Below are 19,708 nucleotides of genomic sequence, written 5' to 3' on the forward strand. Positions count from 1 at the left end.
TCTGATCACAAGGAGTGGAAGCAGGGGGAAACAGCTAGTCCTGCTTTGTCAAAAGGTAAGAAAATGCACCTGTAAGACTCACTAAATAATGCATTGTATTGTTTGATCCCCCTAAAAAAAAGTATGAAAACAGCAAATTGTCATTTTATGAGGGATTATGTTCCAGATTTCCTGCGCAGTGCAGTATCCAGGAGGTTCTTGGTCCAGACCAAGAAATATTCTGGCAACCAAACCCCCCCCCCCATTTAGACCAAATCTGTGCATATCAATGTTTCAAGAATGAGCCCAGTTATTTTGAACTGTTTTACATTCTGGAAACAGTTTCATAATCAAATCAAGACAACCACACAGATACAAACACATGGCATCAATGTCCTGTCCTGGTGTGATTGTCAGAATCAGTATGTAAATCCTCCATTCCCTTACTAAATTAATGGGCTGCATTAGAGTCAGCTACACTTATCCCTAAACCTGATGGGTTGAATCTCACACAACTACTTCTATCCATACTAATAAGGCACTCGCTGAAACACGAGCGACACATTAGCAATGTTTAGCCAATACTCGGATAGCGCACTGAAGTTGCAGTTGGTCCCACACACACACACAACTCAAACACTAAAGAGTATTCCCCTGCAGACACTACACAGTTAATACTACAAACTCATGTACAGTATATATCTTTTTCTAGCTTATGCTGAGATAAACAGAAAGATGAATGAGCCAAGAAGCAGTGCTGCAGTCAGCACTACCCTATTTCAGGATCAGCTGGTCTTAAGATAGCATCCACTGTGGGTTGAGATTAAGACCAAAACAGGCAATAAATAATGCACACGCAAAAACAATACTTAAGGCAAGAGTCAGCAGAGATGTAGATCTACTATTACTACTACTATTAATTACTACAGGGAAGTATGCTAATCTGTTAAAATGTTGTTCTGATCAGAATATAATCATACGTAGCGAAGACAACATATTTCTTTAAACACCCAATAATGCCAGCGGAGAAGATAATGAGAATATGAATAAGAGTCACGTACAGGCATGCATAATCAGCATCACAGCGAATCAGATCTAATCAGCAAGACAAAGTATCAGTTATAAAGACTTATCTGTCCTCCATACATGTTGGTATCTTCCAGATAAGAGGAGTAAATGTAGTGTATCATACTCACCAATCATAATCCCCATCAATGTAAACAGGGAGCAGCATTAATCAGGGCGATGCATTCAAAGATGATTATCTGGGAAGTACATGGTACAGCGTATGTGTCTCTTTAGTTTTCACGCCGGCTCTCTGACAGTCATTTGTAAAGAAATTAACAAGGAATGGAAGCAAAAAGGACTAAAATGTGTGTGTTTGCGTGAGTGGAGGACAGCGCAGGATGTGTCATCTGAGGGAGGAGACAGAAAAGGCTGTAGCAGCGCACACATGGCACACAACGACATCCTGACTTTGTCACTAACTCATGAGCGTAAACTGCACAGCCCATTTCATTACTCACACAGCCCAGTAACCCGGCCTCTATGGAGACACACACACTGCTCCTTCGTTATTAAAGCATGCTCAAACGCTTACAAGGCTGCAGCCTCACACACCGTAAGATTTCACTGCTCATCAGAGACTCTTGGACAAGGATGAAAATGGATTTTGACATGGCATCCTGCAAAAAAAACGCTGGCCTTAGCCCTGATATCATGTGTAAGAAGTCAAACACAAAGGCACCAAGTCTTGGCTCTGCAGCAATAATGGAAATCTGGGATACACTAATACAAATACGGATCACTAGTCACACACTATGCCAGTTCCACTATTATTCTCATCTTTCCACACAATGAAAATATGAAATCCTGAAATGCACTTTTGTATAGTCTACTTTCTGTTCACATTAGACCAGCAAGACACTTTTTATAAAACTTTCTATTATTCTATTACCTAAACACTGATTTCCCACATTTCAGCTTAATAAATGTCTTTAAATGACGTTAGCATTTAGCTTAAGTACAAGCTGTGTGAGGCACACACGTAGCCTCATGCACTTCCTGCTCATTTAAGAAATCTTTGTATATGGGCTGTTTCCAGGTCGAGCTGCAGAGACAGAATTAGACCCTTTCTTGTCCGCCAGTTGTGCTTGTCTCATGACATCATTCACTGTCTGTGACACACAGCCATCTCAGATTCATGTCATCTCGCCCTGTTCAGCAGCTCTTTGGTTTCCACATACAGCGCTGGACACAGAGAAAGATAAGAAAGATATGAAAGCATTGAATAAATGATCAGAACAAATAAAAAAGTAAATAACAGAGTCTTATCTATTCACGTTATAATGAAGCTCAGCTAGTTTATTTAAAAACTGTCTAGTTTTTAGCAAACATGGGATAATAATAATAATAATAATGATGTGAAACATATTTCACACTTTGTGGCACCTTCTGCGATAAACAATGGATGCTATAAAAAAAAATTCAATACTTTTCTTTCTTGAGCTTTTTTTCATCAGTTTGAAATTTAGCCGTTTTAAATAACACCTTCGTAACCCAAAGCTGACAGTTTCCTCCCTTAAGAATATATAACGGCAGCATCTTGGTATTGAACTTGTCAGACGGAGCTGTAACATCACAGCATTTAACACAACCACCGCTGCGCCTACTGAGTTTCAGCCACTTCAGCTGAAAGTTGACAGCGCCAGCAAAAAAGGCAAGGAAGGAGGGAGGGGGTGGGGACGGGAGATGAGGTTAAGAGGTTGAGTGTGGGAAAAGGAGGGGAGGAGAGGAGAGGGGAGAAGGGATTAGAGCATCAGAAGGTATAGTGTTCCTCTCAGAGATGACGGGCTGATGGCTGCTCCCACAGGACTGACTGGAGGAGTAATCCCACCAAATGGAAGAGTTTAACAGTTACCACCCACTGAGAGAGATGCACGGCGACACACACACACACACACACAGACACAGAGTCACACAAACACGTGCATTTACACAAACATCCACATGCAGGTACACAACATGCAAACAAAACATACAAGCCAGGAACAATATTTAGTATACATATACACGCAGACACACGCAAACACATGTGATAGTAACTGGGATGACTTGTGCAGAAATATAGCACATAAATATCAATAATTAGAAAAGGCAGGTGTGCATACCTAACAGAAAATAAGCCAATCATTTTTGCAGTGAAATATTTCAGTTCAGTGAAATCCTTGAACATAAAACATGTCTGAGGATTACACTGAAATAAAACATGCTCAGCCTGACTCAAACACGCACTGCCTGGTGAATCCTTCAGACTGCACCAGTGGAAGACACTGTGCAGTGGGGTGTCAGGTGAGGACGCCCGACACCCCACTGCACCCTCCTACTCTGAAGCTCTCTGCGCACATCAGCAAAATCAAGCGCCGTCGTGTGTTGCTGTTCTCCCGTGTCTGTGGCGGATTTGGACCGGTGTGACCCCGCTAACACATCAGTGCTCTAGTGGGTTCGTGCCGTGTTAGCTGGCAAGCTCAAATAATTAGAAGCACAAACACGCCAGAAAGAGGCAGACTAGAAGAGAGAGAGAGGCAGAGAGGGATGGGATTTTGGTGGGGTTGTATAATGATGCCAAGCTAGTGAAGGGTTTTATCTCAGTGAACCCATAAAGCATCAGGACAAACCACACTTTATTTGACCATTTCACATTAGAAATAAACACACAAGGAAATTATTATATACTATATATTGTCATTGTCCATCAAACAGCTTGATATTTCTGGAAATTATAGTTTCAGACATTAAGTTACTCTTATGAAGATAAATTAAGGACAAAAAAAGCTTGAAACAAGTGAAATGAAACATACAACCTGCCTGGCAAGAAGATATACTTTTTCAGATTAAAAAACAAGCACATATTGCCTTGATTTAAGATACTTCATCTTACTTAGATTTCACTTTGTGCACTGCATGTCCCAAACATTTTCTCATGTAGGCTTATTCCTCTTGAAATAACTTATAATACAGTACAATCATTGTACAAAAAAACTGTATGATATTGATGCTAGTACTCTTTTAGATTAACTAATTTGTCAGTTGTTTTCTTGATGACATGTTTAGTATTAATCTATTGTTTCATTATGTGCTGCCATCATTAATATTGACCTGCTCTACAGGGTTTTTAGGGGATAAACAATCGGTATTGTTTGCATTTGTAAAATTAGCTTTTTCTGTAATTACTATTGCATTTGAACAACCTGTCTGCTATTGAGTTAGTGGATTAGTGAATTGATTTTCAGTTCGGGGATTGAACAGAGATAGCTGGTCGTATGTCTCAATTATGCAACATCATAAATGGAGAGGATCTCCACACACGAAACACACACAAACTTCCTTCCATCATTTCCTGGAGACTTACCCTCACCATAGCCTTAACCACTACTTGCCCAACCTTAACCCTTACCCTACATAACTAAACCTAATGTAGTATAATGATTTAGGTTACTGGGATTTGTGTTTTGTCCCCATGAGGAAGGCAAGTCCCCACAAGATGAGTAAAACACACACACAGGCACACAGGCACACACACACACACGCACACACACACACACGCGCACACGCGCACACGCACACGCACGCACGCACACACAGGCATCCATGGCTCAGGGTCATATGAGAAGAACAGGAGTGACCTTTAAGTGGGTGAGGTGAGGCAGAAGAAAAGCTGTTCCCCCATCTCACTGACCACAAACTGTTTGTTCCTCTTTAGATAATGGACCTTCAACATTCAGGTAGGTTTCCTGAGTGATTGACAAACCGCCCTCCTGCTGACCTCGTCCCTTATTGTTTTCGACAGACTTGGTTCAATTGAAGATCTGAGCCACAGCTGGAGCATGAAACAGGCTTCATGGTCACAGTTAATGGGCAGCTATTGATCCTGGTAAAGGGCATCGATATGTGATCGAAGGTTCAGGACCACAAGTGAACAAACCACAAATGTAACCTTCATCCTAATTCCAAACCTAGCTCAAAACCTACCAATAAACTAGTTCTTTTAGTTCTTTCCAACACACACTAAATTCATTACTTTCATTACATCATCACTCCTCTGCCCGCAGTATGCAAGACACATTTCCAGCAAAGGTTGGAGACAGCAGAGTTTTTTTGATGAAAGCGATGAACGCTGTGAACGGCACTATATGAATTATCACAGTAGCAAGGAGACTGCATCTGCAAAAGAGTAGAGTAGCCGTCAAATTAGCTGCATTGTGCTTCAGGCCAGGAAGAAACAAAGCCAGTGAAAGAAGTCCCCATAGCAAATGAATCACAGTAATTAATCCAGTGAACATACAAAGGGTTCATTTGCACTCAAGGGGATATCAGTCAGTGCAGGTCTGTTCATTTTATGAATGGTGTTTACCTGTTCCGGACATGAACCCTTCACACAAAGAGTACAATATGTAACAGTTAGCCCAACATTCATTCAGTGGGTACTTAGAAAGCTAGCATAATGGCTAGCCTGATTAGCAGTGAGCTCATCGTATAAAAACTCGCTTCTGAATCACAGTCACAAAACTGCTGTAATAAAAAGATCACCTACAGACAATGCGCCAACAAGAGTATTTGGGAAGTGGATTAAAGATGCCTGCCAATATTTGCTTAGTCACAGGTGAGACAAATAAAGGCTCAATTTAGCAGAGTCAGCTGTAACTGCTATCGAGCTGTGCTAGTGTCAGACCAGTCACTCTCCATCTCACCTTCTCTCTGTAATTGCAGGTGTTGTTGTCTCACCTCCTCCAGCAACACCACTCTAATTAAAACAGGTTAATTGCTGTCCACGACAAACAAGGCTGGCGGCACCGCGAGTAATTAATACCATAGCATTTGACACCAGTAAGAGCATTTTGTCTCTGTCACACACATACGCAGGACCAGCTGTGAATAACGGTCACCAACATGTGTGGGAGAACAACGAGGAAACAAAGTACAGTATCATTATGTGTTCAGTCTGCTTACAAATTAAAGACAATTACACAATTACAGTATTATAGTTTACGCTCACACAAATTGGTGCATGCATGCATTCACCAGCTTGTTGTGTTATACCCAAAGTGGGGTTCCTTTGGTTAGTGTGAGCCGACGAAACTTGGTACAGAGAAGAGGTCAAGTGCACTGAGGCAGTATTGGCCACCATCGATTTATACAGCCCATAATCCAAAAAAGGTTGTGACACTGTGTAAAACATATACAAAACAGAATATGATCATTTGCTAATCCTTTTTATCATAAATTCAGTTGAAAACAAAGACTATATATTTAAAGTTTGACCTCATTCTCTTTATTGATTTTTGGAAAAATACGCTTATTCTGATTGATGCCATCAATATGATTCCAGTTTAAATGATCAGTCGATTAATCAAATAGTAAATCGTCAACTCGTGTTTTTTCGGAGATTTTACAGACCAAAGCAATGAACTGAGAAAACAGCCAGCAGATGCAGCGCTAGTCCTCTTCTTACAGTTCAGATTCCCTGAACACATTACTTTCCAGAATCTTTTCGCAAGTAGATGAATAATTAAGCAAAACATGGGGTGAAGTGTATAATTTCAGACGGGGTAATTCAAAAGAATGCAAAATATGCGCATATTAGCACATTAATTTCCCCCTTCATCTCGAACAGTGCGGGGGTCATAGCCCAGACTCTCTCCATTATCTGTAGCGGACAGACAGGAAAATGAAGGAAGAGCAGAGGAGTTAAAAAAAAAAAGAAAAAAGAAATCAGAAAAGTGGACTAAAGAGTGTGAGAGAGGACAGTCTGTGGTGCCTTCCAGTGTGGCCATGCACAATGTTGAATTTCTATTCTCTGTGAGATGAAGGGGAGCGTCAGTGACCCTCGCTCCCTCTTTCATTCCCCCCCAAGTCTTCCATCTCTCAACAAGAGAGGGTGTGTACTGGTCTTCATTCTGCTGGGAACCGCAGAACACTTCACACCTGAGCAGCACATCTCACACATACATATGAGAGTCTTAAATTGAAAACTCACACACACACACACACACACACACACACACACACACACACACACACACACACACACACACACACAAACACAAACACACACATTAAGTGCATTGGATCAACTCATAAGAAAGGAACTAATGGCAAAAGCATGACATCTGCACGGCGTGCCCATGCAAAGAGGTGACCTTGCAGATAAAAATATGTGCACATGTGAGCTGAAACTGATCTGTCCTCCTGGTTCAGTGATCAGACCCCCCTCAACAGACCGCATAGTATCTATGGGCTGGGACACACCCTTTCCTACTCCCCGTTCTCCCCACGATTAAAGCTGACAACACTACGGCAAACTGGTTTCTCCTCTTAAGCTTGTTCGCCACTTCCTCTCTCTGTAACTGTCTAAATATTTGCTTTGATAACATTTTAATGGGGAATGAATTTACATACGGAACCCAGAGTCTGTCTGCAGGGAAAAATCTGCATGAACGGACTCTGGGGGAACAAAGAGACGGGGGAGAGGAGAGAGGGGGCAATTCAGCACACAGATCAGTTCTGTTAACAATCAGAATCATACATGGGAGAAAAATGTACCATTTATATATGTAAAATATGTAGATGACTACCAATATATGTGTATTCTTCCTCACATGATTCCAGTATGGCCACTTTCACACAGAGCATAAACACTACTGTGTATTTATATGTTTTGAATACGGTTTGTACATTTAGATGTTTTTTAGGGCTTCAACTAATGATTATTTCCATTATCTATTAATTAGGTAGGTTATTTTATTTATTTTCATGGCTCCAGGCATGACAATTTCAGTCCACCACTTTGGATCCCGGGCGAAATATTTAGCCTCAGCCTTTGTGTTTTGTACTAATTATCAAACTTTAGCACGCTAACACGCTAAACAACAATTGTGTAGTAAACATCACACCTACTGCACATCAGCATGGAAGCACTGTACTTGTGGTTATGTTAGCATGCTGAAGTTACCATTAAGCACAAGTACAGAGCAAGTAAGAGCGTCATGACAGACTCTCAATTAATCGATTTTTAATGGATCACTATCTCCCAGAACCAAAATTGCTTATCCAACCAACAGTCCAAAACACAAAAATATTCAATTCACAATTGCATAAAACAGAAAAAATCCACAAATCATCAAATTTAAGAAGCTGAGAAAAAATGTTTGGCTTTTTTTAATTAATTATATAATTTGGAGTCAAAACAAAATTTTATGCCAATCGACAAATCGCCTGATGGACTGATTGTTTCGAGCACTAGTTTCATTTATGAGATTCTGTAAGTCATAACCAAAACATACAGTGTGGAAATAACAAATTTACAAAGCCTATATAGTAAGCATAATGTTGTGAAAAATATCTAAAAAATAAAACACAGGGAGTAGTTTGAGTTTTGCTCTTTGTTCACATGGGATGCTATTCCATCACTTGTTTGTGATGAACATATGTGATAATCCTGCCATTGACCATTCAGGAGTTAGACACAGAGGCATCTCTGGAATGTCACACAAGGTCAGCGTCTGGCAAGATACTCAGCTGCCAAATATCCAATCAAGTCCATCTCCCTGCCTTCCTTCACGCAGCAATCTACAAAGCAGTGTTGGAAATCCTACAAGCAATCGCCCTCAAAAGAAAAATAAGCACTGTCTCGAGTAAAAGTGAGAGTTATGGTCGTGCAGGGATAGCAGGTCACTGAGTTCAAAGGTCAGACCCCTAGACTGCTGTTTGACCATGGATGAGAGGGGGGTTGCAATGTCTTAAGTAGGCCTTTGAATCCCTCTGGAGTCATCTCTGCACAGCCTGCACAGTGTAGTCACATCCTACAGCCTGCTGAGGGTGGTCTGCTGGGCTCAAAGGCTGCTGAACCATTTTTATATACATGATACAGAATCCAAAAACTTGAACATTTCTTCTTTCAACTTTCTTGCCAAAACTTAGAGAGTAGGCGAGAGAACAGCAGAAAAGAAATTAGCTGTCAAATTTAAGAGCAATGAGGTGTTCAGGAGCTCCTTTCTCATGATCACATGATACAGAGCTCAGGGGGCAGAGGTTAGGTCACAGGGGCCTTGTAATTAGTCTGTCTACCAACCAACCATGTCTCATAGGATAGGCACCATTTATGGCATCTCACCCCTGACCTATGGCTCCTAGTCTCTAAAATATCCCCACAATGTCAGTGGTAGACGGTGTACCGGAAGGCGAACTCTCACCCCATAGAAGAGAAGAGGGTCACAGAGGAGTGAGCACCAATATACCTGCAGAGGATCTGAGGCTAGAGTGCAGAATAGGTTCCTGTGTTTGTTTCAAAACATGCATCTGTGTGCACGCGGTTACCAGACTGTGAGTACTACACTCACAAGAGAGTAACAACCGTAGCTTAAATCATGCAAACCTGTGCTGATACAATTACAACTGAAATAATTGGTACAACGCCAGTTCCAAAAAAAATGGGGATGATGTGTTAAAAGTAAATAAAAACAGAATGCCGTCATTTGTGACAACTGTTTTATGAAGTGTTCCTGAGCTCATGTAGTAACATCCTTTATCCAATCATGTGTTCACAAAGTGTTGAACCTCGCTCCATCCTCGCTTGTGAACCACTGAGCCTGTCCAGGATGCTCCTTTCACACCCAATCATGATACTATCACCTGTTAATATCAACCTGTTCACCTGTGGAATGATCCAAACAGATGTTTTGGGAGCGTTCCACAACTTTGCCAGTCTTTTGTTGCTCCTGTTTCAACTTGTTTGAAGTGTGTTGCTGCATCAAATTCAGAATCAGCAGATATTTACAAAAATAATTATGTTGATGAGATGAAACATTAAATATATTGTCTGTGTACTGTTGAGTACACAGACAAGTCTATGTCTCCTGCACTTTCCCAGCTTGGGATAAATAAAGTCTATCTATCTATCTATCTATCTGTCTATCTATCTATGTCAAAAAGGATTCAGTAAGTTATATTATTTACTTTGTACTATCATTATTATGGAGACTAAATAGACAGATTAAAAAAAAAAAAAAAGAGGCTGAAATATCCTGACTAGTATGGGTCAATCTCCAAAAACACTGGATCCTTCATTTCCCACAATGCATCTTGATAGTATCTTTCATTACCCCCTACGAACCGGGTAAAACCTTGTCTTTTAAACCCCAGTTTGTAACGACAGCTTTCTGTTATAGACATGTAGTAATCTCAAACTGAGATGATTCCAATGACAGCATCAGTTATTTTCCTCAAACTTTGGAGTGATCATTAATTGATAATATGCTGTATACTGTTAACTGCAGTTCTAACTACAATCCTCCAGGCTGAGACAAATTGCTCAGTAGTTGAAAGTAAATTCCAAACTTGACTGACAGCCATTTAGCCTCTGTCACATCTATTAAGAACCCACACACCTCAGTAATTGCTTTTCATTTTCCAAATGACTGATACCCAGAAAAGTGTAAAAAATATTCCATCTCAGAGAAATAACCTGCAGAGATTGAAGATGGGTGGGAAAGTAGTACGTATATAGTGTGCAGCTGTAAAACAAGTAGAAGCCTGTCCAGAGCGTTTAGCTTGAGTGCAGGGCCATACATCTACTGCTGCAGCCCTGGAGGGGAACAACAGAAAGCCACCTCCAGAAATGTGGCCACACCGGTTCTCAGCAGTGCTTCGGGGCGCAAAGCTGGATGCATATGGGAAAAAAAAGAATACAACCCTATAAATGCTCCCAGAGAAACTGCACGTACTAACAATGGCATAAAAACACATGGCAGAAAAGTGCACTTCTCTCCACTCAGGTTGAAAAGAACGAAGAATTTCTACCTCTTTCATCTCTCAGTGAATGCCAGTGGGGCAGCCGATCTGACCGTATACATGTGGGTGTTGGATATCAGTTAATAGCGGGACATTCTCCTCTTTCTTTTTTATACGACGTACACACACGTGCGCACACACACACTTACTGCGACTATAGGTTGGCAACAAAAGGTCTGAACCCTGTAAGACTGGTTCACCGGTGATTTTGTTAGACACACGCAAGACCACTGTGCCGTGCGAAGCCCTGAAGCCAAGGCTATTAAAGGAGAAACACACCTTAAGCAACCTGAAGGCTTGCCGTTGAGATGCAGTGACAGTTATGCTCTGAGGCTTACATAAGTATAGCTTATGTCTGTTTTGTGTTGGCTCGTTCTAGGGTTTGACTGGATATGAAGGCCTACGCTGTGAAAGTGAAGGCTGATGCTGACGTTTTTGCTGGTATGGTTTTATGAATATTTAGAAAAAGTCTCTTGGAAGTCCTTTGAAACACCACGTATATAAGAGACTGTTTTCATTTGTGACCCTGTATACTGTGGACCAAGTACAAATGAAACATTCAGAAAACAGGGATTACACTGATTATTCACAAAAGTCTAATGTCACGTTGGCGTGACCTTTCGAAATTATATTCCGTCAACAGCTGGACAGACAGATCTCATTGTCTTTCTCATTCTATTCCATTCTTTTACACCGAGCTTTGTTGGACCCTCCTGCTGTCACGGCCTCTCTCCCTCACTGTCAGCAGCGTTGGTAGTCTCTATTATTCATCACCTCCACTCCCAGGCTATTTATACCAGCTTTTACAGTCAGTCTGTCTTTCCGCTCTGCTGGCTGCATCTGTCTACACTAATACAGATATTTCAACCTGTGTGCGCAGTTTTGGGCTGCCTATGAGTTCTTGGCCTGAAAAGGCATCACTAAATGAAAGCACAGTGGAGAAACACATGTGCACACTGACTTCCATGCATAAAGGCTCATACATCCTGCTACCTCACACAAAAATAGAACCGCTTTATATATACAGTATCTCTATAAAAAATGTAGCCATGCCACTGTTAATAACGTACCTGATGAAAACTGTAAAATCACTGACAGTTTTTACTGAAAAATAACTGCAGATGCTGATTTTACCATTAAAATAACCAAATTTTTATGTAGCGCTGTCATCAATTCTGCTGCTTGCCTGCAAAGCTGTAGGCAGTAGATTATGTGCAACTGAGAAGAGAGCAGAGAAAGAGACACATCTCACGTCGCAATAGATTCGACGTCTTGCTACAAATTTTCAGAGCTAAACATTTCACGTATGAATTTAACTACACACACTCTGCAGCTCGCCTCTGGATCGCTCCCTGAGGTATTAACTCCATTGAAGGCCCTCCAATATCTCATTTCCCCTGGAAAAGAGCAAAGAGTGCCAAGTCACTTCACATGGTAGTATCTGCCATTCCCATGAAAAGAAAAAAGCTTTTAGAGCATGCAGTTTCTGCAGACATACGCCGGCTATCTGTAGGAATGGATGTGTGTGCTGTATGAGTGTGTCCTTGTGTGTTACTGTGTGTGTGTTGGCCAGTGCAGGGCACAGCTGTTCAGTTTAATATCACGGATGAAGAGCGAGAGGACCAAGATTCAATTTCCAACCACAAATTGTCATTTTATATTTTAGCGGGCATATCTGAGATGTTCCTGAAATGTTATGTTTTTATGTATGTGCAACAGCAATTAATAATTGAATAAAAATATCATTTTACAGTGCAGCATTGCACTGCTAAGGGCATTAACTTGTGGCCAGTTTCAGCCACCGGTATGTACTGCTACACTCCTACAATGTAAAAACATGCAAATTCCCAAAAGAGCATTGTTTTTATCTTGATGATAAGGACAAACGTGATCTGATTCGTCTGTGATGGAGTAACAAACCTGCACTTTTTGCAGTGACTTATGAAGAGCAGTGAGGCCCTCTAGAGGATAACACAGCTCACTGCACACTCCAGATTAAAGCTGATCACAGAATCTGCAGTCAGGACCTCCAAGTGATTCCCTACCTGAGAGTCTGAGGCTTGCAGTAAGTAGCACATTAAAAATCACCTCTTCATCTTAGTTGCTTTTAATGCTTCATGTTGGTTTTTTTTTTTTTGTTTTTTTTTTTTGGTAATGTCGACACTGGGCTAAAATATCCTATTGCCCAGAGTATTAACCAGGTCCAACGGTGCTTGAGATCTCAGGAGAAAAAAAATGTGTCCCAGTAAACATCTAAAAAATGTGTTTTTCTCACCTGAGGTTTGGTATGTCTTGTGATGGACTGCGCAGCATCATGACTGAAAGACCACCGGTGAGCACACATGGACCCAGATTAGAGAACAGGGTCCTGCTGTAAAACTGCACATTAAGCAAGTACAAACAAAAACAGTCAAAACTGAAGTTTAAATCAGTTGTGTTTAGCACCTGTCCATTTACCTTCAGTTCTTTATCTGGAATTTAAGCTCTCTGCTCCTCGTTTGTTACTTTGGCAAAGAAAATGTAGCTAGCCCGCTACTCCCAACTCACTCCTCATTGGAAAAGATTAATTTATTTCGTAATTTAAACACGCTAGAATTACATTTGCTTACTTTTCGTTAGTCAAATGTCGCACACACGGATCTTTGGTGGGTACAAACAGAAATAGAGAACAACGAGCCATAGAGAAGCTGGACTACTGAGTGGAGCCAGCGTTAACTGACCGTCAGTGTTAGCTGCGGTGACCGCTCACAGGACCCCTGAGGACCCGTACCCACAACCCCTAAACAAATCCCATGTGATGCTCGGAGTATAGCGGGGACAGGCTAGCAGCTAGCTAGGACATAACATGTAAATACACCAATTCATGTCTTACCTGAAAGGGTATTCCTTCTGTTTCGGCGGATGCCATCTGCTATGACTTACACCGGTGTGACAAAGAAATCTGTGACCGTCACGTTCTGCGACACCAGGTCCTCGTCCAGATACTGACAGGTGCGTTGCTCTACACACGGCCAGATTAACTTGTTTGGGGGCCCCTGTTGCCCCCAAGTTTCCATCAGGTACGGATCTGACGAACGCTTCGTAGGAAGGAGAAGTAGATGTGACTAAAGAATACAGTGAACACAGCTCACTATAGATGGCTGCTTCATTGTACCAAGTGACCCAGACACCAAACAGAACTCCTACACTCCTACCTATGTTTCTGTACATGTATGTTAGCCAGTTTAGTTTGTAGTCATTTCAGGAAGTGCAGCTTCAGAAAACTGCACTCTGTTAGCAAACTTACACTACTATGATCAGGTTTTCTTAGGGGGGGGGGGGGGGGGGGCTTTCTGGGGAGTTATTATAACATGGTTATTCAGATTTTAACCTAAGTAAATGCTACAGCAGGCATGCCAAACCTATTCCACAAAAGGCTGTGTGGATGCAGGTTTTCCTTCCAACTAATCAAGGGATCACTTAATTATCAACTGAAGACTGAGATCAGCTGATTAAATGAGTCCAGCCTTGTTTGCTCCTCCTTGGTTGGAACGAAAGCCTGCAGCCACACGGGCCTTTGTGGAATAAGTTTGACGTGTCCTGTACTACAGTGTCACCATTTGTAGAAAGAGACAGTAAAATATTTAATCTCTATTACCTCATCAATTTTGTAATAATGATCAAAATACAGCAATTGACCATACCAGGAACATACGCAGTGGCAGTTTAACTGAAATTCCTGATCAGGTCACAGAATACCAGCGTCATCACAGAGGTCACAGACCAAACTTCAGTTACAAAAGCAAACAAACCCACAACCGTAACTAACGCCAACAATGGCCCCGCCAATTTAGGGGAGTCACTAAGCCTTGCACAGCAGGGTCCTTGAACCAACAATGGTATGTAACCACTCATGTTAGATGTTCCACCTGTTTATGGAGTAGAAACATCCACTAACCAAAATATCACAGACACGAATCAGATTGACTGACAATTTAACGGTTAACTTTGCAAACTGTATAGATCTGTTTATTACTTGTGCGTTACCAATTCTTTGGGACCAAAACTAAACAGCAGACATATAAACCCATACATACAATTGTCATGAAGAACAGACAGGGTAAAGCATCAACTCATCTACTCTCTTGACTAGTCAATAAAAAGCAAGAGTTGTGAAAACGACAAACTGTCACATCAAGTAGCTAGGTTGGTCTTATTAAGTGCTGTGGGGGAAAAGTAGTTTCCAGTGCTCCATGTTCTGGCAGATTGTCTACTGGGCGATGCCAATGACTCCACAGGCCAGACGACCACCGGCGTTGCCCGTCTTTAAACTCTCCTCGTTGCCTCCTCTTCCCAGGTCATCGGCCTTCTCGTGGATCTAAAACACAGCACAGAGGAAGCAACGTCAGAAAGATTCTCACCATATGAGGAACAAAGAGGAACAAGTTAACTCTGGGCAAAAAAACTTCAGGCTTACTGGCCTCAAAATGTTTGGTGGAAGTGAAATGGAAAATGACACTTTTCCTTACCACCATGGTTCTGCCAATGATTGACAAGGGGCCAGTGAGGGTGAGCATCTTGTCCGTGATGTCTATCTTGGCAACATTATCTGATCCTGCGCTCACATTCCCCAGGTCTCCAACATGCCTATTTACATTTAAAAAAAAAAAAAAAAAAAAAAAAAATCAAAACACATACTTGAGTTGAACCCACCTTAACAAACACCCAAACATACATTGAACTTGCTCCTGTAATCATATGTTAGTCACAGAAAGCAAGGCTGATATTTTAACAGACACTAATACGATTCTCTTGACTGACAGTTTTGACTGAAGAAACTTTAAGTTCAGAAAACTACATACAAACATGTTGAAATTAAAGGTTTGTAAAAAGTAGACAATGTTTTTGTGGAAATGTTTTTGTTGCTGTTGTCCTGTGAAAAACAAACCTTAACATCCTGCCTAAGACCTGATCCTCATTTACAATCCCATATGTGTTCTGTTTAAGGTCCTCAAATTCGTGTCCTGTTCCACACGTTGTGCCAATATCGTGTAGCTTTCTTCAAGCAGACAATTTTCCTTTTATACAGGTGCAAGTAGTAAAATCAATTAAACCATTTGTAACAGCTGCTTACTATTTATTGTTCAATGAGGCACAGTCCCAATGTTTGCACAGACTCAGCCCGAGCCCACACATACAGATTTTTATTAGAAACAGGGGTTTTCCTTCTTCATTCTCAAAAAATAAATAAAAGACAAAATCTCATCCATACAACCACTGCTCTACTAATTAATTAAGCTGACTCTTATCACGAAGCGACAGTAATTATTCAACTTTTATGTTTCAGCAACAATTGATGGCTGTTTTATTCTGGCCGAGGACCTTTACTGCATGTCGTATCGCGTTCCCTCTCTGTCCCCATGAGTCCTGTCTGTGCCTCAACAATTGCTATCTAATAAAAAGGCAATGAAGTGTTACGTAAAGTTACTTTTGCTCCCCTCCAAAGAATAAAAGCCACAAAGTTCACTAACAGAAAGCAAATGACTAGAGCTGCTTTTCCATTAAACGCTTCTATTAATATTTTTCAATGAAGCTTCAAACCCCAACAACTCAATTTGACTAAAGTGATTCATTATGTAAATTCTGGAATTTTTTTTTTCAATAAATTTTGACTTTCAGACTTTACATCATAGAGTTATTGGAAACTGGATCACATGAGTCAGAAACAATCCTGCGCAGCCACCACAGGAATCTAATTCTTCAGACAGTTGAGTAGTAATATCAGTGTAGCCTAATCTTTATCAACAACAGTGCAGAAATTCCAGGTTTAAACAGAATGAGTAGACATGCATAAGAAAAGCAGCACAGCATTCAAATACTGATTTAGAACTACTGGGTACAGCCCTTCAAATCACTGCCAGTTGACTTCTGCATGTGACACACAGGCCACATGAAACTATGCAAACGCTGTGGAGTTGTTGCTGAACCAGAGTAAATGTGACTTATCTATTCAATCAAGCAGACCACTAACTTCCAGTACAACAAATGCAAAGTAATCCAAGCTTTCTTTTGTCCCTCGCTGTTATACAAACACTTACACCAGAACACATCCTCCCGTTTCATGCGGTTGCTGATCAAATATGTCTCTCAAAGTTTTACAGAGTCATCATTTAAAATCAATGGAAGCTTTAAATCTGAGTCTGGATTTTGATGAATGTTAATAATTTGTATCAGCTGTTATAACAGGCATTACCAGGCATAATGATGTGCTGAACATTAAAATGACAGGACTCACCTGTCTGCATCAGTAGGACCTGCATGATTCTTGTTGTTGGGATTGTAATGAGGGCCCGCACTGATGCACCCTGGGAAGGAGAAAAGAAAACAAACAATCTTTATCATGAAACACTTCAGATTCAAAGTGTAGAGAAGCTAAATCCAGACAATGCAGTAACATGAATTTGCAAGTTCTGCAATTTCAGAAATCTGATTAGATGCTCACCGTTTGTATTGTCTCCAAAAGCATGGACATGGAAACCATGATCACCAGGCGTAAGTCCTTTAATTTCTCCTGTCAGCTTCACAGGGGCTGAATCGTTCTAACAGATCAAGACAACATGATTTATCAGGAGAATACTAAGACAAAAGAGCTGTCAAAGCCAGGTGGCTCGAAGGACTCAAGGCTCACGTAAACAAAACAAAGATGATTTCCACCTGATTTGCAGTCCCTTGGCATTCTTGTTAGTAATCCAAAACTAAATATATTGGAAAATGTAAAGGAAAGCCGTGCAACTTGTATTTCAACGATGAGACGTCAGTACCAAAAAATGAAAGGGGGGATTTATCTACTACAAAGGACATTAAAATGCCAAGACAAACATAGACTTGGACATTTGATACTTAATATTTTGACTTGATCACACTGATCTTGTGTAGACTTCATAAAATTTACCAATAGTTGATTAATCAACTATAAAAATAGCTGGTGATTAATAGTTGACCACTAAGCAACTGATTGTTGCAGCTCTGGTGTAATCACCTGCTCTGCTTATGATAAAAGACTGACGTTTCTGCTTTATGAACAACTTGATTGGCTGTATCCAAATAAGTTCTCAGATACCGGAACTGTATTCTGTAAAATTAACGTAAAACCAGGAGGTGGCATCATAAAACAAAATAAAAAAATATGCGTTCAAACAGGATAGCCAAATAGACTCCATAACCAATTTAACTTGACTAAATGTTTAACCCCATGGTCAGATCATAATGGATGGTGGGGGCATTCAATACGAAGTGTAATTGTCTTTAGGCAGCCAAGCTAACTTCAACCTCGATCACACATGGCTGCTGTCCAAGCTCTTATCAACGAGGCCAAACATTCGTGATAACTGCAACAAGGAGGGCAGGCAGTGACTCAGCAAAAATGTAATCAGCCTAACGTATGCTATTGTTATAAAATGCTACCATTGGTGATGCACATTTTGAATAACTAGGTTTTCAGCCACAAAAGGAAGCGCTTCCTGGCTTGCTGTGGTTAAGCTAACCACACCAGACTGGAAATGTAACATACTGACACTCTAAACATTTAACTGATGCAACAGGCGTTTCCAATACACACTGTGTAGAATATTAACAGATGGCAGGCCTGGCAGGTACAAAGGTTATGGATTTAAAGACAAGCCATTGTGTTTTTTGTTTTTGCTGTTATATTAGCTAGCTAGTTCATTCACGTAAGCAGCCTATTTTGAGTAGAGTGACAAGTAGCAGGTACTGACAGTGTCCACACTTAACGCTTACGTTAATGGATGTTTTGCAACGTGCAGACTAACGTCTCCAATGTTTTGCATTCAGTAAATTTGCACAGTTAGGTGGCCTACCCAAAATTATCAAGGGTTTGCCAAATCTGACCAGGTTCGATTACTTGCCATTCAATTGTGGCATGTACCGTTAGCTAGCTAGCTAGATTTCGCTTTACAAACCGATGAAATTCAACGACTGGCTTGTGCATGGGGAACTTAGCTAGCCAACTTAGCATTTGAGCGCTACCGCTAAATCCCCGGGCAGATTCATTAAAATTACTGACTAGATATTTTCCTCTAGAAGCAACGTGGCACACATTACCTCCTGCTCAAAATAAACGACCCCGGTGGTCTCTCCAGCTCCTTTCAGCACGCAAACGGCTTTCATTACCATCCTCGCAGTAGTTCCAAAGGACGACCAAGTTTCTGTCGTACTTGCTCTTGTGACAACAAACGAACTTAAGTGCACGAGGGGTGGGCGTTTAGTACGGAGAGCCAATCGGAGTCAAATGCAATCACATATACAAAATGTGATTGGTCACTGACTATTACGTTGAAGAGCAGCCATAAAGCATGTGAACAGATCCCCAGCAATCGATTCACCAGTTAATATGTTAAAAAAAAAAAAAAATACTGTTGACTATATAACTGGCAGTTATGCCATATAATATGAATTATTTTATCATAATGTCAGATGTTTCTATATATATCCATATATATGGTGTCATGTAAAATAACTGAACTGGGGGGCAAGGCTGTCAATAGGCCTCTTCCATTCATAGGGAAAGTAGCATTGCTAAATTATGCTGATCAGTACAGCACTGGTACAAAGATTAATTCCATCCAACTGTGTGGGTTGCAGAGTTGGCTGCCCCATTAGTGTTTTGTTGCTGAGACCTAAACTTAACAAATAATAATCATAATAACTTACCTGTTTTACTAGTTGTAAAGGGTTAGCTTGTAGGCAATAGCTGAATTACTCCTAAATTCTAATAAAAATCTGACTTGTGAAATTTAAAGACACCATCACATCAAATGTGTGATGGAACATTTTGAACATCTTCATTTTGCAACAGCTAACAGCATGGCTTAAGCACAGAATT

The 19,708-nt window shown here is 40.8% G+C and overlaps 1 protein-coding gene across 1 annotated transcript; it reads right to left on the reverse strand.

Moving 5' to 3' along the window:
* Positions 1–14,808: 14,808 nt before the first annotated feature.
* sod1 (superoxide dismutase 1, soluble) lies at positions 14,809–19,053 on the reverse strand. The gene is made up of 5 exons (XM_041951726.1): positions 18,928–19,053; positions 17,309–17,405; positions 17,102–17,171; positions 15,336–15,453; positions 14,809–15,184 (listed from the first exon to the last, which is right to left on the reverse strand). Exons 1-5 carry the CDS (start codon positions 18,997–18,999, stop codon positions 15,077–15,079), a joined length of 465 nt encoding a protein of 154 aa, XP_041807660.1. The 5' UTR covers positions 19,000–19,053; the 3' UTR covers positions 14,809–15,076.
* Positions 19,054–19,708: the final 655 nt, after the last annotated feature.

The sequence above is a fragment of the Chelmon rostratus genome, chromosome 14 (genome assembly GCF_017976325.1).
Source record: "Chelmon rostratus isolate fCheRos1 chromosome 14, fCheRos1.pri, whole genome shotgun sequence".
NCBI lineage: Eukaryota > Metazoa > Chordata > Actinopteri > Chaetodontiformes > Chaetodontidae > Chelmon > Chelmon rostratus.